Source organism: Salminus brasiliensis, chromosome 1 (assembly GCF_030463535.1).
Source record: "Salminus brasiliensis chromosome 1, fSalBra1.hap2, whole genome shotgun sequence".
NCBI classification, from domain to species: domain Eukaryota; kingdom Metazoa; phylum Chordata; class Actinopteri; order Characiformes; family Bryconidae; genus Salminus; species Salminus brasiliensis.
The window spans coordinates 1,787,428-1,812,466 of record NC_132878.1 but is presented as its reverse complement, the minus strand read 5'-3'; the positions used below and the strand labels follow the sequence as shown (position 1 = coordinate 1,812,466).

Sequence of the window (25,039 nt, the reverse complement as noted above, 5' to 3'; positions counted from 1 at the left end):
ATGATGATTTATGATGAATGGACCAATAGAAATGCTTCAAAATTATGACTCATAATAGATGGACCAATAGAAATGCTCTACAATTATGATTTATGATGAATGGACCAATAGAAATGCTCCAAAATGATGATTTATACTAATGGACCAATAGAAATGCTCTGAGAGGATGGTTTAGGCTGGGTATGCGGCGCTTCCTTCCAGGCACGTTGGTTGCCCAGTGGTGTTGCATCAGCAGTAGGTCAGAATTGAGAGGCTTGGGGGTCGGAGGTCGTACGGGTTGGGTAACTGACGGTCGAAATTGGGGAGAAAATGGGTGAAAAGTCAGATAAAATGTCCACATCTATATTTATATATTTATTTATTCATGTCTTTATTTATTTATTAAAAAATATAAAAATCAACGAAACGTAACACGAGGATTACTGTGATAAACCCAACGCACTGTACTTCCATAACCCAGCGCAGCGTTTATAGTTTGTTAGCTACATTAGCCTTTAGTGTTTGCTCTCTGGAGTTAGCTGTATGCAGTTAGCACCACGCTAATTGGTGGGGTATATGTGTTTATTGTTTGTTAGCTACATTAGCCTTTAGTGTTTGCTGTCTGGACTTAGCTGTATGCAGTTAGCACCATGCTAATTGGTGGGGTATATGTGTTTATTGTTTGTTAGCTACATTAGCCTTTAGTGTTTGCTGTCTGGAGTTAGCTTTATGCAGTTAGCTCCAGGCTAGTTAGTGGCTTAAAAGCGTATATTACTTATTAGCCACATTAGCTTCTATCTATTATTCTATAGTTCGCACTATGCTAACTGGTGGGGTGTAATGCTACATACCAAATTCCAAGTTCATCACACCTTAGCTACATTAGCCTTGAGTGTTATGCACGTAGCACCATGCTAATTGGTGGGGTATATGTGTTTATTGTTTGTTAGCTACATTAGCCTTTGCTCTCTGGAGTTAGCTTTATGCAGTTAGCTCCAGGCTAATTGGTGGGGTATACGCTTCCATTGCTTGTTAGCTGCTTTAGCCTCCAGTCTGAACTTCAGGATCTGAACGTCCGGTCTGATCAGTTTCCTCTGAGTGAGAGGGCGGAGTAACAGCTGGACTATCGCTTTAACGGTTCGGTGGGTTGTCCTGTGCGGTCCGTCCAGCAGTGCTGAGGTTGTGCTACATGGCCGTGAGATCCCTGGACGTTACGACCCTCAGGCTGATCCTCCCGGGCATTTCTTCAGCCGTCTGACCCCCTTTCCTCTTCAGCTGGACCTTCTGTGGGTCAGCGGTGTCCTTCAGATCTGCAGGCAGAACCACCTGCCCCATAAACTGGTCCTTCACAGCATTACTGTTCCACACCTGGACAACACACACACACACGTATACACACACTTTACTACACAAAGCCCACTCCCTGGCCACTTTATTAGAAAAGTGTTGGTCAGTGAGGGCTCTCACCTGGACGGTGATTGGTTTGTTGGGTTTCTTTCTGTAGAAGATCGCTCTGATGTCGAACAGGGGGTCCCGGGTGTCTTTCTGAATGACCGACTGGACCGAATTCTTCTCGCAGGAAATGACCACGTAGGGATCTGCACCTACAGACACCACAACCACCGCCTGTCAGAGGCCCAGATCTGCTGAGTCACTCTAAACGCTCAGATCCAGACATTTCTACACGTCCTATAAAGCCAGCCTGGGTCCATGAGCTGAAATCATTAGTAACAGGATGGAAATATGTAGATGAAGCTCTGTTCTGATTGGCTTAAATCAGGGCGAACTGAAACACTCCTCATAACTGCAGTCTGAAGGGGCGGGGCTAAGCTGTTGTAGGCTCAGGTTGTTTTTTGTCACATGACAGAAACAGTAAATGATCATCACACTAGTTTATTTAAAAAAAGACAAGGACTCAACAACAACAATATTATTATTATTGTTATTATTATTGTTGTTGTTATTATTATTATTATTATTATTATTATTATTATATAATGAGCTTTTTGCAGTTAGCTCCAGTGCTAAATGGTGGGGTATATGTGTCCATTGTTTGTTAGCTACATGAGCCTTTAGTGTTTGCTGTCTGGAATTAGCTTCATGCAGTGAGCACCATGCTTCCATTGCTAATAATAATATTAATATTAATTAAGATTATTAATAATAATATTTTTAAATAACAATATACTTCAACAATAATACATTTATTATGATTATGATTATTTATTATTATTACCTATAAATATTACAATTATAAGTATTATTATTATAAATATTATTGTTAATATTATTATTATTATTATTATATGTAATAATTAAATAAGTATTATATTTATTATATTAAATAAGTATTAGTTTTATTGTTAAGTTTAATTATTATTATTATTATTATTTACTTTAATTATTATTATTTTCATATTATTATAATTATTATTAGTTGCTAAATTAATTGTATTACAATTTCTGTTGTTGTTTAATTTTATAATTATTTATATTAACAACTCTATATAGCACTTTTTTCATAAAATACATGTGATAAAAAAGTGCTTCACAGCATAAGGTAAAAAAATCTGAATGACAAAATAATAATAATAATAATAATAATAATATCTGAAATGGAATAGAGCTGAAAATAAAAAACTCTTTTTATAAAAACTAGTTTAAAAACATGTATATTTGATAAAGGCTGTGGTTCAGTAGGGGGGCGGAGTTCAGGAGCACTGTGGCTAAAAGCTGATTCTCTAATAGTTTGTACTTTATTATGGGAGGTGCAGCAGGGCTGAAACAGGGTCTGCAGTGTCAGACTGGAGCTGTATGTCTCTGGTGTTTACAGCAGAGGGAGGCTGTCTGAAACACAGAAGGACACGGCTCCACAGTGCCCCCTGGAGGCAGTTTTACTGTGACTCACCTCCGTTACTGTCCTGGTTCTCCAGCCCTTCTGCTCCATGGACATAAATCTGAGTGACCATCTGAGGATAACCCAGAAATGAGCTCCAGCAGCGGACACTCGGCTTATCCAGATCCAACTCCCTGGGGGGGGAGAGAAAGGGGGAGGCCTCTTACAGTTTTTCTGTAAATTGTAGTTATAATTTTACTGGTTTGATCAATTTTACGGGTTAATTTTGTAGTTTTTACCTTTTTAACATCAAACTATACAGTTCAGTAAATGTTCCAGTTCTCTTCAGTATTTGATGACTGACAGTTTTCCAGCTGTTCTGTGAATGTGTGAGTGTGTGTGAGTGTGTGTGTGTGTGTGTGTGGGTGTGTGTGTGTGTGTGTAAGGATGTTGTCTATCTTAGGTGTGTGATGTGTAGTGATGTGATGTGAGCGTATACCTGCAGCCAGAGTCCTGGTCAGTGTAGACCCTCAGCATGAAGTCTCCCAGTACCTCGGGCTTGAAGGTGGACGGGATGATGACGTACCGGCCTTTGGGCAAAAGTTTCCTCATGAAAACAGAGCGAGCGTTAATGTACGTCGACGTGGCAACGTTCTGCTGGGTGACGATGTCGTGCATGCGATACTTCCTGTTCAACTCAACCTAAGAAAGAATGAGACTTTTATTATATATAATTCATACTGGATACTGAATAATAATACTGAATAATTCATACTGGATACTGAATAATAATACTGGATACTGAATAATTCATACTGGATATGGAATAATTCATACTGGATATGGAATAATAATACTGGATACTGAATAATTCATACTGGATACTGAATAATAATACTGGATACTGAATAATTCATACTGGATACGGAATAATTCATACTGGATACTGAATAATAATACTGGATACTGAATAATTCATACTGGATACTGAATAATAATACTGGATACTGAATAATTCATACTGGATATGGAATAATTCATACTTGATACTGAATAATAATACTTGATACTGAATAATTCATACTGGATATGGAATAATTCATACTGGATACTGAATAATAATACTTGATACTGAATAATTCATACTGGATATGGAATAATTCATACTGGATACGAAATAATAATACTTGATACTGAATAATTCATACTGGATACTGAATAATAATACTGGATACTGAATAATTTATACTGGATACGGAATAATAATACTTGATACTGAATAATTCATACTGGATATGGAATAATTCATACTGGATACGGAATAATAATACTTGATACTGAATAATTCATACTGGGTACTGAATAATCCATACTGGATACTGAATAATAATAATACTTGATACTGAATAATAATACTTGATACTGAATAATTCATACTGGGTACTGAATAATTCATACTGGATACCGAATAATCCATGGTAAGTACTGAATAATTCATAGTGGAGACAGGATCAGTAATTAAAAGTTGAAAAAATCATAACAGTCTGGCTTGTGGAGGATCCTGAATAATTTACAGTGGTGTCTGAAAAGTGCAAAGAAATGCACATTTATTTATAGTGCATACTAAAAAATTAATGGTGTAACAAAATAATTTATAGTATTTGCTAAATAATACATAGTGGATAATAAAAAAATCACAGTGGATACTAAATAATTCATAGTAGATAATATTAAACTAATAATGGATGCTAAATAATTCATAGTGGACTGTAAATAATTCATAGTGGACTGTAAATAATTCATAGTGGACTGTAAATAATCCATAGTGTCTCATTAATAATTCATAATGGATGCTAAATAATTTGAAGTGGATGATAAACAATTTATAGTAAATGTGAAATAATTCATAGTGTATAATTTATAATTCATAGTGGATACTAACTAATTAATAGTGAGAAGGTTCAGCAGTTCAGTACTACATCTTCCACATCGCTCACAGACATACGACTACACCCATCTACACCCCGCATTCTCTCAGCACCACACACAAGCTTCAAGAGTTCAGATCTGATCAATTTCCTGACCTGATCAATTTCCTGATCTGATTAATTTCCTGAATTCCTGAAGTCTACGAGCCCCTGACATTAATTCCACCGGCTGCAGGAATACATACAACCACAAACGACCACAGTACTACACAGCACTGAGTGTGTAACTGTGTGTGTGTGTGTGTGTGTGTGTGTGTGTGTCTCAATCCGATTCTGGTCTGAATGATTGATCCTCTCCGTCCAGACAGGCTTCAGGCCTCAGCGCTGTGTTTCCTCAGCTGGAGCCGGGACGTGAACTTGGCCTCAGTGCAGACGCTAATTTACTGCTTTCACTGCAGCTGAAGCCAAAAATCTAATCATCACACTTTTCCCAGATTAGCTGGAATAGATCAGCCAAGAGCTGAGTGGTTCAGACGTGGGGAATGTCGGGACTCTTGCTGCAGGACAGTGGAGGTTTGGGAATCTGTTTACATCAAAGCCGCAGCGTCTCAGAAATTGTGGGTGGAGTTTCATTAAAGTGACATGTGTCCTGTTTTTCCCAGACATGTCCTCATTTCAGGATCTAAACATGCGCTGGGATTTCTGAACTGAGGAGAAATAATAACAAATAAAATTTAAATGATTAAACAAACCATGGACAAAAGTATTGGGACACCTGCTCATTGTTCATAGTTTCTTTGGAAATCAAGGAGATTAAAAGAGCTGATCCTGCTTCTGTTGGAGTAACTGTCTCTACTGTCCAGAGAAGAAGACTTTCTACTAGATTGTAGAGGAGCAGCATTGCTGTGAGGATTTGATTGCATTTAGTGACAAGAGTGTTAGTGAGGTCAGGATGTTGGATAGATGAGCACCGCCCCACCTCATCATCCCCAACTCAGTATCCCAGAAGTACTGCATGGAGCTCCTTCACCATCATTCCAGAGAACACAGCTCCTCCACTGCTCCACAGCTCCTCAATGCTGGGGGGCTTTATACCCCTCTAGCCCACGCCTGGCATTAGGCAGCATGGAGCCAATAGGGTCATGATGTTGATCTGCTCCAGAGAGTCCTATTCTATTGGCAGTGGCAACAGGTGCAACTTAAAGTAGCTGAATGCGTTCATTAAAAGGGGTGTCCACAAACTTTTGGACAGAGAAATGCTGTGGAATCAGTCAATGAATCGTTTAGTACATTTTAGTACAGTACAGTGTGTGTGTGTGTGTGTGTGTGTGTTTGTGTACCTTGAAAACAGCAAATCCGATGGTGAGGTTTTCTCCCTGTCCGTAAGCTCTGTGGATCTTCATGTCTCTTTGCTGAAGACACACCAACAGCTCATCTTCATCATGAAGATCCAGCACATACTGAGGAAACACACACACACACACACACACACACACACATTGATTTAATTAATTAGTATTGCCCCCCCCCCCCCACACACACACACACACTTTCTGCTGGTCCAGGGCATCAAAGCAACAATCTTCTGGTCCCAAGCGTCTCTAAACTTTAGGCCACAGCTGCCCCCAATTTGCACACAGACTCTAAATGTGGACTCTACAGCGGTGTGGGTCGGATCCGCCTAGAGCTGGAAGTAGCGCTAGAACAGAAATGTGGACTCCTCAGGTGTGAGCTGGTAATCCCCTGTAAGACCTGCTCTGACGTTCCCCTCAGGTAGTCACAGAGGTTTGTTACCTGTGGGTTCTGCAAGAAGGTCCGTCTGTGGTTCATGCAGCCGCCGCACCGGTTCCTCAGCGGCTCCACGTGTTTGGTCCAGCTGCTGAAATACACCACCTCATGCCACGTCTTCTGCACGCTCAGCACGGAGGTGTTCATCAGCCGGCACACGTCAGTGTCCGTAAAGTTCTGACACCAGTCATCGAACGACATCCTGGAGAACACAAACACCAGATCTGATCTGTGATAGGTTCCTGATCGGTTACTGCGCCAATGTTCAACAAAGACAGCACAGAACCCTGTGAGTCTGAGGGCTGAACTCACCAGAACTCTCCATCATCCTCCACGGTGATGCCCAGGGTGCCCCTCTCCATGGAGCCCACCTTCTGCCATTCTTCAGAACTGAACAGCAGAGGCGGGAGGTTAGATCAGATGAGTAATGAAGTAATAACCATCTCCTAAAGCTCCTCATGTTCCTCCCTCCCTCCCTCCCTCCCTCCCGCTCTCTCTCTCTCTCTCTCTCTCTCACCTGTCACTCCAGGCTCCTTTCCACTCGTGTTTACCCCAGGGGTTCCTCATTCGGATCAGAACAATTGTCTCGTTTTTAAAGTACGCCAGCAGCCCATGTCCCAGCCGGACCCTCCGGACCGCCGTCACTGAGTACGCGTGACCCTTCACCAGACCGTTGGGTAAACGCAGCTCACGCTCATGAGGAGACGCCTGGAACCACAGAGAGAGAGAGAGAGAGAGAGAGTTACCTTCGATTATCACAGTCAAAACTTTAGATTCACCAGTCATAAGTTTAGAATCACCAGTCATACATTTAGAATCACCAGTCGTAAGTTTAGAATCACCAGTCGTACATTGAAAATCACCAGTCATAACTTTAGAATCACCAGTCATACATTTAGAATCACCAGTCATAACTTTAGAATCACCAGTCGTGCATTGAAAATCACCAGTCATAACTTTAGAATCACCAGTCGTGCATTGAAAATCACCAGTCATAACTTTAGAATCACCAGTCGTGCATTTAGAATCACCAGTCATACGTTTAGTATCACTGTGGAAAGTTAGATTCTTCATTCAGAAATCCCTGTAAAGAAGGTTGGAATAACTGTTTATTCAAATTAAAAATACTGTTAAAATATAAAATCACTGTTTTTAAGTTTAGGATCTCAATAAAGAACTGAATAACCGTTTAAGAGTCTAATGAAGGTTTCCTGACCGCTATGGAGCAGCTGATGATTCCTCCTCGGTCGTGCACTGTTAGCAGGTCTGAGAACAGCTTCTCTCGGGCTTTGGGGTCGGTGCGGTAGGGTCCGGACTCCAGACTGATGGGTTCATTCACAGCTCCACTGAAGTCCACCACTGCATCTCCTGTGTTTCCTCCATTCAGAGACTCATAACAGCCTGACAGTCTACACACACACACACACACACACTCTCATATACAGCAGAGGAATCAGTGGACGGCATTGTTGTGTAATTGTCAATCCGTGTTGAATTTGATCAGTCAGGACCTAGAATAGATCCCTGAGGAACTCCACACTGCATATTACAGACGCTCATAAAAACACTGAATAATCAAATAACATCAGTCTTTGAATAAGAAATCTTTGATATCAATCTTTAAATTGGAGTGTAAAAACTACAATACACCCTTCTGAACTGTGACCCTTCTAGATGTTTAGAATCACTATTGAAATGACAGAATTAGAATTCAAATATTAAAAATAGTTCAAAAGTTAAAAACAGTTCAAAAGTTTAGAATAACAGTTAAAAAACAATAAAATTACAGTTCAAAAGTTAATAATTACAGTTCAAAAGTTGAAAATAGTTAAAAAATTAAATAAGTCAAAATAGTTAAAAAGTGAAAAAATACAGTTTAAAAGTTAAAAACAGTTCAAAAGTTTAGAATAACAAGTTTAAAAGTGACAAAAATTAAATTCAAAATAGTTAAAAAGTGAAAAATTACAGTTTAAAAGTTAAGAATTTTTAAATAGTTAAAAAGTTAAAAATTATAGTTCAAAAATTTTAAATTACAGTTCAACAGTTTATAATTACAGTTTAAAAGTTACAAATATCTCAACGTTTTAAATTGACAGTTCACAAGTTAAAAGAAATTATGGTTTAAAAGTTTAAAATAACTAAAAAGTTTAGAATTACTTCTCAAAAGTTTATAAACACCATTAAGAAGTTTAGAAACACCTTTACATTAATGATGTTCAGACTATACAAATTTATCAGAGGTCAAAAAACACTGAATCTGCTCAAATTCTGTAGCAAATCTATTCTTAATAAGCTCACGGTCTCACAGTGTGTCGTAATGTTAGTTGTTTTTTAAAGCTCATTTTAATTGCAGGAGATTTTAAAAGAAGTAGTATCGGATCAGTATCGGCCGATTCTCAAGATCAGCATCAGAAGCTAGCGTTCAAGGTTTAACTCAGCTAATCAAATGGCTTCAAACTTTAAGTCAGATTAGTAAAGGACCCAGAATTCACCCCTGAGGAACTCGATGCTGTATATAACCCTCATAAAGGATCACATAAAGGATAAGGATGGTTAGTTAGGGATGGAGCGCTAGCTTACAGTAGCATCAGAGCTAACACTGAAACTGCCCCAGAATCCCAGAACCTCCCACAACGTTTCAACTTACTTAGCATAGGCCTTCTCCAGCAGAGCGCTCCAGAACTCGTTATTGGACTTTGAGTGGCAGTAGATCAGCTTTCCATTCATTGTGGGCAAACGGTCGTCCACAACCACATCTGTCCACTCCCCAAATATCCAGAACTGGAAGTGGAAGATTCCTGTATAATAGTCTGGATGTTTGGGATCCCATTCCTGCTCCTTCCAATTTGGAATCACCTGGAGAACAAAGCACATCCCGTAACATGAAGATTTCTGTCATTTCTGTTAAAGTCTATCTAGAACCTTCAGAGCAACTGAAATGACGTTCATTTAGCTCATGTTCACCGCCTATCTAGAACGTGCAGAATAACAAGGACTATAGTGATGTTTGTTCTGCACACACTACCATTCATCCTCATAGCTTATCTAGAATGTTGAGAAGGACTAGAGTGATGTTTATTCTGCTCACACTACCGCTTACACTCACAGCCTATCTAGAACCTCCAAAAGGACTACAGTGATGTTTTTTCTGTGAACACTACTTTTCACATCCACAGCCTATGTAGAACTTCCAGAAGAACTAGAGTGATGTTTATTCTGCTCACACCACCGCTTACACTCACAGCCTATCTAGAACCTCCAGAACGAATAGAGTGGTGTTTGTTCTGCAAACACTACCGCTTATACCCACAGCCTATCTAGAACGTTCAGAAGAACCAGAGTGACATTTATTCTGCGCACACTGCCATTCACACCCACAGCCTATCTAGAACTTCCAGAAGACCTAGAGTGACATTTTTTCTGTTCATACTACCGCTTACACTCACAGCCTATCTAGAACACAGTTCTCCTCATGGAGTCTTGTGTTATTTAGAGTTCTCCTCAGATCAACACCTGGTTTGGTGGTAAATCAGGGCTTAATGATGGTAAATCAGGTGAGCTGCTGCTGCTGCTGCTGCTGATGGAGTTGATTGAACACATCCTCCACGCTGTGCTGGCTGGACTGGGGGGCGTCCAGGAGAACCCTTGAGGAACCGAGCTCTGTTCTTCAGACTAGCTCACCGACAAGATCTCACTACTTTCTCTCTTCAGAATAAGAAGCTCTTGTTTCTCCTTTTTACTGGATTCATGTTCAGCTGCTTTATCTGATCTGATGAGATCTGGAGCTTCTACAGTAGAACCTTCTCACTGCTGAGAGATGGGGGTTACAGTGATGGGGGTAGAGTGACAGGGTGAGGGGACTAGAACCTCTGAGCAGGTCTGTATGTTTTTTAGAATTTCTAGAAAAAGCTAAAAACATTAGCCACTTGGGCCAAACAGACACACTGCACCTCCTTTCCCTCACAGCGGCCCATAAAAGAACCCCTTACTGGGTTCCCTGGTGTAGTGCTCAGTCTCACCACAGTCTGATAGAATTGAGGGGGAGAAAATAGCACCCTAATCCCGCAGGGCAAACCTGGCTCCCCGTCAGTGCCCACACTCATCAGCTTACAAATTACCTCTGTGCTTGTCGAAACTAGGCCTCCAGACATGACATCATTCCTGTGTCTACCCTATGGAGTTCTGCACTGTAGGAGGCGGGTGGGGACATGAGAAGGACACTGTGTCCTCTGGTAGAGTAACTGGTGTTGTACAACATTGGTCCGATTAGTAAATGTGCAGGTTTCGTGTCTCCTTCTGTCGTCAGTCTGTAAAAACGTGAGGCTGTGGTGATGAAGAGATCATGGAGATGAAGGTGATGGCAGTATTGGACTCTCAATGGTTTCTGTAGTGCTGATGGTTTGATGGTTTCCGCTGAAGAGTTCTGAGGTAATCGTCATCCACTAGTGCAGTGTACCAGAGCCTGATGCTCCCACCACCATGTTTAACAGTTGGTACTTAGGGTTGAAGGCCTCACCTTTACTCCTTCAAACATCTTTGTCTCATCTGAACTTAAAGCGGTTCCTCCAACTTGAAGGTGATGATTTTGGAGGCGAGCTTCTTTCTTGGATGTCTTGATAATCCACACTCACACAGACACTATCTAGAACCGCTCACACTCAGATTCTATCTAGAATGTCCGGAAGGTCTAAAGTGATGTTTATTCTGCTTACACTACCGCTCACAGTCTATCTAGAACCTGCAGATGGAACAGAGTGAAGGATATTCTGCACACACTACTGCTCACAGTCAGAGTCTATCTAGAACCTCCAAACGTATTAGTTATGTTTCTTCTGCTCACACTCTGATTTTATCTAGAACCTCCAGAAGAAACAGTGATACTTATTACGCTCACACTTTTTTCTGTTCACACTACTGCTCATGCTCAGAGTTTATCTAGAACGTGCAGATGGAACAGAGTGATGTTCCTTTTGCCTCCAGTCCTGCTCACAATCAGAGTCTGTCTAGAACCTCCAGGCGGAATAGATATGATAATATGATGTTTATTCTGCTCACACTCACACAGAGTGGCAGCATCATAAATCTTCTGCAGAATTCTGATTGGATCTTCTGCTGGGCAGAACTGGACCAGTTCAATTACATTAGCTGGGTTGAAGTTTCAACTGTCTAGCTGATGGTTTGAGGTTCTGCTGAAGACCTCATCTTCATTACTCCACTTGTGTATCGGTTCCACTGGCCACAGAAAAGCCCCAGGGCATGATGCTACCATCACCATGTTTAACAGAATTCCTCAGCTGAGGAGTGAGCACGATGGCCAGCACCCGCCGGCCAGTTCTCAGGTAATGAATATGGAGTGTACCTCACTCACACACACACACACACACACACACACACACACACACACACACACACTCGGTAAAACTGCTGCCTACAGCGCTCTATAGCTCGCCATTGTCTGCTCGGATGACCTGACCTTCTGCCAGAGGTGTGGTTTCAGAGCCAGGCAGGAACAGGCAGCCACGAACCAGCAGTTCCCCACCTCACCCTGATTCAGATCATGGGCACTGATACCCTCCACAAACAGACGGGGGTTCTCACAGATCTCCTACAGAGAGAGAGAGAGAGAGAGAGAGAGAGAGAGAGTGAGAATTAGAAAACATGGTTGAAATGGACGTTTTAATGATTAGAAACTTTTAATGGTAACCATTGGTTACAGTGGTGCCTCAAATGGTAATTCAGTGGTTAAAAATGCACTTTTAAATTCTATTGGTTACGATGAACATTTTAATAGTAATATTAATGGTAAAAATTGTATTTTCAGTTGTTATTTTATTGGTTAAAATATTCATTTGAATGGTACTTTTATTGGAAAAATAGCCATTGAATAGTCATTTCATTAATTAGTAAAACTTTTCATGGTTAAAAAGTACTTTTACTAATAATTTTACTAAAATATCATTTTAATTGTCATTTTACTGGTTCAACCTTCTATTCAATTGTAATTACATTAAATAAGCCAATGCTTGTAGTAGCTGTTGGTACATTTGATACATTTCTTTGGGTAATTTGTCATTTTAATGGAAATTTTGTTGGTTAAAATGGTATTTTTAATGATGTACAAAATGTACAGTGTTTTTACTTTTAAGTTTAAATTGTCAGGTTTTTGGTTACTATGGTTAATGGTTACTACTTTAATTGTAATTTTATTGGTTAAAATGTTTCATTTTAATAGTAATATTGATAGTAAAACTGTATTTTCAATTGTTATTTTATTGGTTAAAATTGTAATTGTAATGGTTAAATAGTCATTTTAATGGTAACCATTGACCTAAATTGATGATTCAGTGGTTAAAATAGCAGTTTTAATGGAAATTTTAATAGTTATGATGAACATTTTAATAGTAATATTAATAGTAACAATTGTATTTTCAATGTTTATTTAATTTGTTAAAATAGTCATTTTAATGAAACTTATTGGGAAAATGGTAATTTTATACTAATTTCATTCATTTGGGAAATTTGTAATTTTCATGATTAAAAAGTATTGGCTAAAATGATCATTTTAATAGTCATTTTATTGGTTAAAATGTATATTTAATGGTCATTTCATTGAATAAACCAATGCTTTTAATAATTGGCGGTACATGTGATACATTTTTTGGTTAAATGGTCATTTTGATGGGAATTGTATTGGTTGCAATGGTCACTGTAATGGTTAAAAGGGTATTTTTAATGATGTGCAAAATGTACAGTGTTTTTACTTTTTAGAATGGTCAGGTTTTTCGTCAAATGGTTTGGTTAATGGTCTACATGAAATAGTCATTTTAGCCAGACCAATACATTTTTGGCCAAATTTACATGTACGTGACATAAAATCTGGTCTAAATATTTAATATTTTGTATTTGGAGATTATTGTAAACATAAGTCAGTTCTTAAAGCTGATGGAGGCGTTGAAGCAGGAAAAATGGACAAGAAGGATCTGAACACTTTCCAAGGTCTTGCGGAGTCCATGCCTCGATGGGTCAGATTTATTTTGGCAGCAATAGGGGGACGGACACAATATGAGGCAGGTGGTTTTCGGCTGTTATTGATATTTCGGTACATGCTGCAGTCATCAAGCCCTGAATCATCTGGACACATTTCCCCAAAGTCCAGAACATTACTGTAGACAAAACAACCAAACTGGTGTTACCCAGCGGTCAGATAAGTGGGTGTTTGTGTTCTCTGTGAGAGCTGAGGCCCGGCTGGGGTTAGATGAGGGGCCGGTCAGTTCCTCATTAAACAGCTGTTAGCATTTCTGCATTGTCACATGTACTCAGCCCTGAAGACCCAGAGGAGGCTGTTTCACTCCTCACTCACACACTCCATATATGGACACTGAACAGCACGTTCTGAATTCACTCTCAGCCTGACCAGTTCGGTCTGGTCAAGCTGGTTGACCAGCATAGTGTTGTCATTTGAGTTTTATGGTATAGCTGGTCTACCAGCATGACCAACCTGACCAACATAGTCAACATGACCAAGCTGGTCGCCCGGCATGACCAAGGTGGTTAGTGAGTATGACCAGCATGACCAACCTGACCAGCATAGTCAAATGGCTTGTCAACTCACTTGTTGACCAAGTTGGTTGACCAAGGTGACCAAAGTGGTTCAGCAGCATTACCAGGCTAGATAACAAGCTATTCAACAAGTTCAATGACCAGCACGACCAAGGTGGTTAGTCAGTATGACCATCATGCCCAAACTGGTTGACCAGCATGACCAAGGTGATTGACCAGTATGACCACCATGACCAAACTGGTTGACAAGTATGACCCAGGTGGTTAGCCAGTATGACCAGAATGACCAAACTGGTTGACAAGTATGACCAAGGTGATTGACCAGTATGACCACCATGACCAAACTGGTTGACAAGTATGACCAAGTTGGTTAGCCAGTATGACCAGCATGACCAAGTTGGTTAGCCAGTATGACCAGCATGTCCAAACTGGTTGACAAGTATGACCAAGGTGATTGACCAGTATGACCACCATGACCAAACTGGTTGACAAGTATGACCCAGGTGGTTAGCCAGTATGACCAGCATGACCAAGCTAGACAACCAGCTAGTTAACAAGCTTGATGACTAGCATGACCAAGGGGGTTGGCCAGCATGACGAGCATGACCACTGGTCAACCAGCTTGGTCAAGTTGGTCATACTGTTTGACCAGCTAGTCTATCAAACTACCGCTGTTTATCCCTGCCTATTCACACAGACGCTAGAAGGAGTGTTTCCTTCCACTCACTGGCCATTTTATTAGAACCCCCTACCTTGTGCTTCCACTTACTGGTCACTTTATTAGAAACACCTGACAATGAATGGAAGAATGTGGATTACTTTGTTACCATAATATATATATATATATATATATATATATATATTATGGTAACAAAGTAGACCTGTTTGGTAGGGTTTCCGATAAAATGGCCACTCACTATGAAGTATAAACCCATGCTGACCCTGCATTCCAAAACACCACACACTCCTGAGAACCAGCACTGGAAAACAATCAGTGTGGAGTGTGTTTGAACTACTGATTACTATCATTAATCTCGGCCCGACTGTGAACCAAACACACACACACACACACACGCAGACACACACACACACACACTGGAAGAAGGCAAATGGGAAACAGAACAGTCTGCAAACCAAGCTTGGTCAACAGTAACATCAGCGCTGGGAGGTGATGAGGGGCGTGGTCAGCTGACGGGGCAGGTTGTGACGTGGAGGGTGAGCTATGTGGATTTAGAGGCTGATAGAAAGATTTCCTTCCCTAAAGCCTCTTTTAATGAACCTAATCTGCTCCTCAGCGAACGCTCTGTCCGGAGAGATCCACTCCGTAGCTGAAGATCATGTGGTTTATAAATCCTGCACTTTACTCTGTATCCCACGGGTTCTTCACTTTCATAACTACAGTATACAACATCAGTCTCATAGGCCCTACAATAGAGCCCTGAGGGACTCCACAAGACCTGCTAAACTAAAGTGTTATTAAATCATTTGTTATTGTCTCTGCATGAGGATTAATAACTGAGTAACAAACCTGGGGTTCATTATTACTGTTTCCAAAACACGTCTAATTTAGTGTGGTCAATATTATTTTACTATAATATTCTATATTAATACATATAGTATTATATATTTAGTATATTATACTGTATATTGTCTATTTCTCTCTATATTACTTTATATTATGTATGATTTATTTTACTATTATTATTTTATAATACCTATTTTAATCCATACAACCTATATTACCTATGTTAGTGTATATTAATTATTTGGTTAATATTGATTATATAGGACATATTTCATCACTTCATCACGTCATGCAAACACTTGTTTTAATAGCATCAGAATTGTATGAGTAGACCAATAGAAATGCAATAGAAATGTAATAAACAGCTGATTTCTCACCCCAGGTCTTTTCCACTCCACCCTGCCGGGCAGTGGGGTTCTGTAGTAGAGGGAGCTGTTGGTGCAGGGGAACTCTGGATCCTCAAACAGCTTCTTCTGCTCCACACACTCCTTCTTCAGCTCGGAGTAGTGCTGGTTCTTATACACAACCACCGTGGAGAACATGGCTCTGTCCTACTGGAAAGCATGGAGTGACATTCAGAGCAGAAATCAGTGGAACTGATGCTAATTAACACTTTCTAGAGTTATTATTATTAAGACATGTTTTGTCATATAAAACACATGTAAATTCTATTTATTTATTTAATATGTTATATAAATCATATATATACTAAAATAAATGTAATTTGTTTAATTAATATTTAAAAAGTTAAATAAACCTGCTTCATAAATAATCTACACAAAAATGAATAAAAGGGTTCTTTGAGCAATGCAATAGAAGAAGCACATTTGGAGAAGAGATGTGGGAGTGTGTAGAACCTCTAAACTGGTAAAGAATCTTATTATGAAGTGAAGTTTTTTAAATATCTATTTTAAAAAAATGGATCTAAAGGATCTTCTATTAATCCAAGAAAAGTTAGTAGCAGCTTTATTAGTTTTCTAATAATAGGCAGAATAATTGATTATGGCAAATAATTATAATAATAATAATAAAAACAACAACAACAATAATAATAATAACAATAATAATAATGCTAAAATATTTAGCCATATTACATATCGGTATATAAAACCATAATGGTTAAAGACTGGTAAAAGATCATTTTACCAATAAGAACAGCATTATTATAATATTTAATCAATAGAATAGAATTATATTATATTTCATTACATTACATTACATTATATTATTCAAGGAGACTTTATTGTCATTCGCATCACATGTGGTACATGGGGTGGAACGAAATTGTGGTACCCAAGGACCCAGTTTTACCCAGACAGCAGTACTTAAATAAATAAAATATACATAAATATATAAAAATATATGTAAAAATGAAAATAAAATACAGAGAGATATAACATTATATATGTTATATAATTATATTTTATAACACATTATATTATGTCTATATTAAATTTAATTAAATTAAATTAAATTCTAACTCATGTACAGTCTTTTTCAGTGTTCGAACCTTTAGTAAGTGATTACAAATTAGCATCAAAATATTTGTACATAAAAAATGTTAAAATGCTGACAGCTAAATATCAGACATATCAGACATATTAGACATACAGACATATTAGACATATCAGACATATCAGACATACAGACATATCAGACATATCAGGCATATCAGACATACAGACATACAGACATATCAGACATACAGACATATCAGACATACAGACATATCAGGCATATCAGACATACAGACATACAGACATATCAGACATACAGACATATCAGACATATCAGACATACAGACATATCAGGCATATCAGACATACAGACATACAGACATATCAGACATATCAGACATACAGACATATCAGACATACAGACATATCAGACATACAGACATATCAGATATACAGACATATCAGACATACAGACATATCAGACATATTAGACATACAGACATATTAGACATATCAGACATATCAGACATACAGACATATCAGATATACAGACATATCAGACATACAGACATATCAGACATACAGACATGCTGCCAAAATGTCAAACTGATCATTCTGATGAACACAGATCTGCTCTCAGATCTGAGTAAAGTGTTTTTACGATGTTTGTGGAGAGGTCAGAAAGTTAAAATAGCTGAAGATCCCCAGCTGACCGTTTCATACTTTAATGGGAGATCTTTGATCTTTCTGGAATTTTCTATTTGTATCCTTTTCAGACAGACATTATTATTACCAATATTGGCCTGTCTGCAGGACGAAGCTGTAAGCCTTGTTTTAACAGATTAGTTTCTGCTGATGTTTTATAGGGGTTATTTCTGGGTTCACAGACAGACAGACAGCCGCTGAGAACGCCATGAGAACGCTTGCAGGAGTGAGAATGCATGGATGTCCGCTTTTGATGCTTTTTTATGAGTTTTGATGCTGTGCAGACATATCCCTTCCTAAATGACAGATGTCAAAATGTATAAAATGGATAAAATGATAATATATAATATAATCTATAAACTCTGTATATGACAGAATGTGTTACTGTAAGCTAGAACAGTATATATGATATATATATATATATATATATATATATATATATATATATATATACACACATGCAGATTACCAACTACTCCTTGTTTTATGAAGAGGGTATTTTGTGTAATTCAGTGTATAAAGCAACTATATATGTAAAGCAAAAACCTTGACTCTAAATATGTAATATATTATAACTAAACTTTGCAGTATATATACGCACACTAATACATACATACAGACATACATATATATGTGTGTGTGTATGTGTAAATATATATATATATTTACACATATTATAAACACACACACATTATATATATATATATATATATATATATATATATATATATATATATATATATATATATATTGTATATATCTATAGTGATTTATCACTTCTGTTTACTCTAATGTATTTAAATGTTTGTCAGTACTGTGTGGGAAGGTCTGTCACAATTACTGAATTACACACAAATACCCTCTTCATAAAACAGCACTGAGTAGTTGGTAATCTGCATGTATATTATTATTATATATACAGTGTATTATTTAACTAAAATTAGAAGTATATATGTACACACATGGACAAAATTGTTGGTACCCCTTAGTTAATTAAAGAAAAACACACTTTGGTCACAGAAATAACTTGAGTCTGAAAGTCATAATAAATTAAAATGCTATGAAAATTAACCAATGAAAGTCAGACATTGCTTTTCAACCATTGCGTCAACAGAATTATTAAAAAAAAATAAAATCATGAAATAGGCCTGGACAGAAATGATGGTACTCTTAACTTCTGCACCTCTCAGCAGGTATTTTGGTCCACTCCTCATGAGCAAACTGCTCCAGTTGTCTCAGGGTTGAAGGGTGCCTTTTCCAGACGGCATGTTTCAGCTCCTTCCAAAGATGCTCAATAGGATTTAGGTCAGGGCTCATAGAAGGCCACTTCAGAATAGTCCAATGTTTTACTCTTAGCCATTCTTGGGTGTTTTTAGCTGAGTTTTGGGTCATTATCCTGTGGCAAGACCAATGACCTGCGAATGAGACCAAGCTTTCTGACACTGGGCAGCACATTTCTCTCTAGAATTCCTTGATAGTCTTGAGATTTCATTGTACCCTGCAAAGATTCAAGACACCCTGTGCCAGACGCAGCAAAGCAGCCCCAGAACATCACAGAGCCTCCTCCATGTTTCACAGTAGGGACAGTGTTCTTTTCTTGATATGCTTCATTTTTCCGTCTGTGAACATAGAGCTGATGTGCCTTGGCAAAAAGTTTCATTTTTGTCTCATCTGTCCATAGGACATTCTCCCAGAAACTTTGGGGCTTGTCAACATGTAGTTTGGCAAATTCCAGTTTGGCTTATTTATGATTTGTTTTCAACAATGGTGTCCTCCTTGGTCGTCTCCCATGAAGTTCACTTTGGCTCAAACAGTGACGGATGGTGTGATCTGACACTTATGTTCCTTGATCTTGAAGTTCACCTTTAATCTCTTTAGAAGTTTTTCTGGGCTCTTTTGTTACCATTCGTATTTTCTGTCTCTTTGATTTGTCATCAATTTTCCTCCTGCAGCCACGTCCAGGGAGGTTGGCTACAGTCCCATAGATCATAAATGTCTGAATAATATGTGCAGCTGTAGTCACAGGAACATCAAGCTGCTTGGAGATGGTCTTATAACCTTTACCTTTAACATGCTTGTCTAGAATTTTCTTTCTAATCTCCTGAGACTCTTTCCTTCACTTCCTCTGTGTCCATGTTGAGTGTGGTACACACCATGTCACCAAACAGCACAGTGACTACCTGTAGTCCTATATACACACACACACACACACTACAATAAGCAGTATATATATATACACACACACTACAATAAGCAGTATATATACACACACACACACTACAATAAGCAGTATATATATACACACACACACACTACAATAAGCAGTATATATATACACACACACACTACAATAAGCAGTATATATATATATATATACACACACACACTACAATAAGCAGTATATATATACACACACACTACAATAAGCAGTATATATATATATATACACACACACACTACAATAAGCAGTATATATATACACACACACTACAATAAGCAGTATATATATACACACAGTACAATAAGCAGTATATATATACACACACAGACTACAATAAGCAGTATATATATACACACACTACAATAAGCAGTATATATATATACACACACACTACAATAAGCAGTATATATATATACACACACACTACAATAAGCAGTATATATATATATACACACACTCTACAATAAGCAGTATATATATACACACACACTACAATAAGCAGTATATATATACACACACTACAATAAGCAGTATATATATACACACACACTACAATAAGCAGTATATATATACACACACTACAATAAGCAGTATATATATACACACACACTACAATAAGCAGTATATATATACACACACTACAATAAGCAGTATATATATATATACACACACTACAATAAGCAGTATATATATACACACACACTACAATAAGCAGTATATATATACACACACTCTACAATAAGCAGTATATATATACACACACACTACAATAAGCAGTATATATATACACACACACTACAATAAGCAGTATATATATACACGCACACTCTACAATAAGCAGTATATATATACACACACACTATGATAAGCAGTATCTATATATATATACACACACACTACAATAAGCAATATATACACACACACACACACACTACAATAAGCAGTATATATATACACACACACTACAATAAGCAATATATATACACACACACACACACACACACTACAATAAGCAGTATATATATACACGCACACTCTACAATAAGCAGTATATATATACACACACACTATGATAAGCAGTATCTATATATATATATACACACACACTACAATAAGCAATATATATACACACACACACACACACACACACACTACAATAAGCAGTATATATATATATATGCACACACACACTACAATAAGCAGTATATATATACACACACACTATGATAAGCAGTATCTATATATATATATACACACACACTACAATAAGCAATATATATACACACACACACACACACACACACACACACACTACAATAAGCAGTATATATATATATATATATATATACACACACACACACACTACAATAAGCAGTATATATATATATATATACACACACACACACACACACTACAATAAGCAGTATATATATATATATATATACACACACACACACACTACAATAAGCAGTATATAGCTGAGGCTACCACACACCTGAGTCCAGAACCTGAACAGTAGAACGATGTGTTGGGTTAACTCCTGTTAAAGAAAGCATGATTTATGGTGCTACGCTATCGAAGCTTCAGTCTGACCCCAGTCTGATCACCAGTCTGATCCCAGTCTGACCCCAGTCTGATCACCAGTCTGATCCCAGTCTGACCCCAGTCTGATCACCAGTCTGATCCCAGTCTGAACGCAGCCCGATTCTAATCAGAGCGAGGCTGAGTTACTCTGAGCTGGTCTTACTGGGCTTCACTCACTCTTACACTACACTCACAACACACACACACACACTGCATCAGAGCTGTTAGCTACTACACACTCCGTAGTTTACCTGGATTTACCTGCTAAAGGTGTTAAAAGAGAACAAGTAACTTACACAAACTGCTGCGTCATCCAGCGTGTTTCTGCAGGTAAACTGAAGAATTCCTGCAGTCGCACCAACCCCCCAACACTACCTGCGCTCTGTGTGTGTGTGTGTGTGTGTGTGTACCACACCCTCATCTTCCTATCTCCTGAATGGCGGGAGTACCTGTTCTACAGGTACAGGTCTGGAGCTGTGAGGCTACTGTAGCTAACAGAGAATAGAAACCTATTCCCCACCAATTAGCACTGGAGCTGTGAGGCTACTGTAGCTAACAGAGAATAGAAACCTATTCCCACCAATTAGCACTGGAGCTACGAGGCTACTGTAGCTAACAGAGAATAGAAACCTATTCCCCACCAATTAGCACTGGAGCTACGAGGCTACTGTAGCTAACAGGCAATGGAAGCCTATACCCCACCAATTAGCACTGGAGCTATGAGGCTAATGTAGCTAACAGGTAAAGAAAGCTCATGCCCCACCAATTAGCACTGGAGCTGTGAGGCTAATGTAGCTAACAGGTAATGGAAGCCTATACCCCACCAAATAGCACTGGAGCTACGAGGCTAATGTAGCTAACAGGTAATGAAAGCTCATGCCCCACCAATTAGCACTGGAGCTATGATGCTAATGTAGCTAACAGGTAATGAAAGCTCATTCCCCACCAATTAGCACTGGAGCTACGAGGCTAATGTAGCTAACAGGTCTGAGTTATTTAATGACTGAATTTATGACTGTGCTGATAAAACTGAGGGCTTCCACAGGAACATTGACACACAGTTCCTCCACTGCTCCACAGCTCCTCAATGCTGGGGGGCTTTATACCCCTCTAGCCCACGCCTGGCATTATTAGGCAGCATGGAGCCAATAGGGTCATGATGTTGATCTGCTCCAGAGAGTCCTATTCTATTGGCAGTACTTCTTCTCTACAGGGACTAGACAAGCTGTGTGTGCATGAATGCACTAGTGAGCCAGGTATGATAGAGAGGCAGACACTGCAGCTATAAAAATAGTGTGTGTGTGTGTGTGTGTGTGTGTGTGTGTGTGTGGGTCCACAGTGATAATGCTGACATTATGCAGATACATGATAAAAAGTACAGCCACTTATAAACACACACACACACACACACACACACACACACATGTTATTTTTATATCTGCAGTGCACTGCATACCTTGCTCACTAGTGCATTCAAGAACACACACACACACACACACACACACACACACACACACACACACACACATACACACACTCACATTAATATTTGAACTGTTCTACTGCCAGTATCAGTATCATCATCATCATCATCATACTGGATATTAATGTTATTAGAGCTTCATACTGGATATTAATGTCATTAGAGATTCATACTGGATATTAATGTCATTAGAGCTTCATACTGGATATTAATGTTATTAGAACTTCATTCTGGATATTAATGTCATAGAGCTTCATACTGGATATTAATGTTATTAGAGCTTCATACTGGATATTAATGATATTAGAACTTCATACCAGATATTAATGTTATTAGAGCTTCATACTGGATATTAATGTTATTAGAGCTTCATACTGGATATTAATGTCATTAGAGCTTCATACTGGATATTAATGATATTAGAGCGCTTCATACTGGATATTAATGATATTAGAACTTCATACCAGATATTAATGTTATTAGAGCTTCATACTGGATATTAATGTTATTAGAGCTTCATACTGGATATTAATGATATTAGAACTTCATACCAGATATTAATGTTATTAGAGCTTCATACTGGATATTAATGTTATTAGAGCTTCATACTGGATATTAATGTCATTAGAGCTTCATACTGGATATTAATGATATTAGAGCTTCATACTGGATATTAATGATATTAGAACTTCATACCAGATATTAATGTTATTAGAGCTTCATACTGGATATTAATGATATTAGAACTTCATACCAGATATTAATGTTATTAGAGCTTCATACTGGATATTAATGTTATTAGAGCTTCATACTGGATATTAATGTCATTAGAGCTTCATACTGGATATTAATGATATTAGAGCTTCATACTGGATATTAATGATATTAGAACTTCATACCAGATATTAATGTTATTAGAGCTTCATACTGGATATTAATGTTATTAGAGCTTCATACTGGATATTAATGTCATTAGAGCTTCATACTGGATATTAATGTTATTAGAACTTCATACTGGATATTAATGTCATTAGAGCTTCATACTGGATATTAATGATATTAGAGCTTCATACTGGATATTAATGTCATTAGAGCTTCATACTGGATATTAATGTTATTAGAGCTTCATACTGGATATTAATGATATTAGAGCTTCATAATGGATATTAATGTCATTAGAGCTTCATACTGGACATTAATGTCATTAGAGCTTCATACTGGATATTAATGTTATTAGAACTTCATACTGGATATTAATGTCATTAGAGCTTCATACTGGATATTAATGATATTAGAGCTTCATACTGGATATTAATGTTATTAGAGCTTCATACTGGATATTAATGATATTAGAACTTCATACCGGATATTAATGTTATTAGAGCTTCATACTGGATATTAATGTTATTAGAGCTTCATACTGGATATTAATGTCATTAGAGCTTCATACTGGATATTAATGTTATTAGAACTTCATACTGGATATTAATGTCATTAGAGCTTCATACTGGATATTAATGATATTAGAGCTTCATACTGGATATTAATGATATTAGAACTTCATACCAGATATTAATGTTATTAGAGCTTCATACTGGATATTAATGTTATTAGAGCTTCATACTGGATATTAATGTCATTAGAGCTTCATACTGGATATTAATGTTATTAGAACTTCATACTGGATATTAATGTCATTAGAGCTTCATACTGGATATTAATGTCATTAGAGCTTCATACTGGATATTAATGATATTAGAGCTTCATACTGGATATTAATGTTATTAGAGCTTCATACTGGATATTAATGATATTAGAACTTCATACCGGATATTAATGTTATTAGAGCTTCATACTGGATATTAATGTCATTAGAGCTTCATACTGGATATTAATGTTATTAGAACTTCATACTGGATATTAATGTCATTAGAGCTTCATACTGGTATTAATGATATTAGAGCTTCATACTG

The 25,039-nt window shown here is 37.8% G+C and overlaps 1 protein-coding gene across 2 annotated transcripts; it reads right to left on the bottom strand.

The window, feature by feature from the left end:
• Positions 1–375: 375 nt before the first annotated feature.
• On the bottom strand, positions 376–21,914 carry LOC140571368 (calpain-5-like). Of its 2 annotated transcripts, none has more exons than XM_072692680.1 (13): positions 21,880–21,914; positions 15,994–16,167; positions 12,005–12,136; positions 9,179–9,387; positions 7,748–7,940; positions 7,049–7,239; positions 6,844–6,921; positions 6,538–6,733; positions 6,084–6,203; positions 3,315–3,517; positions 2,888–3,009; positions 1,447–1,583; positions 376–1,347 (listed from the first exon to the last, which is right to left on the bottom strand). In XM_072692680.1, the coding sequence occupies exons 2-13, from the start codon at positions 16,156–16,158 to the stop codon at positions 1,165–1,167; spliced, it is 1,929 nt and encodes a 642-aa protein (XP_072548781.1). In that variant the 5' UTR covers positions 16,159–16,167; positions 21,880–21,914; the 3' UTR covers positions 376–1,164. The 2 variants fall into 2 exon arrangements, with proteins under 2 accessions (XP_072548781.1, XP_072548780.1); XM_072692679.1 differs by having other exon boundaries at positions 15,994–16,170; positions 21,880–21,901.
• Positions 21,915–25,039: the final 3,125 nt, after the last annotated feature.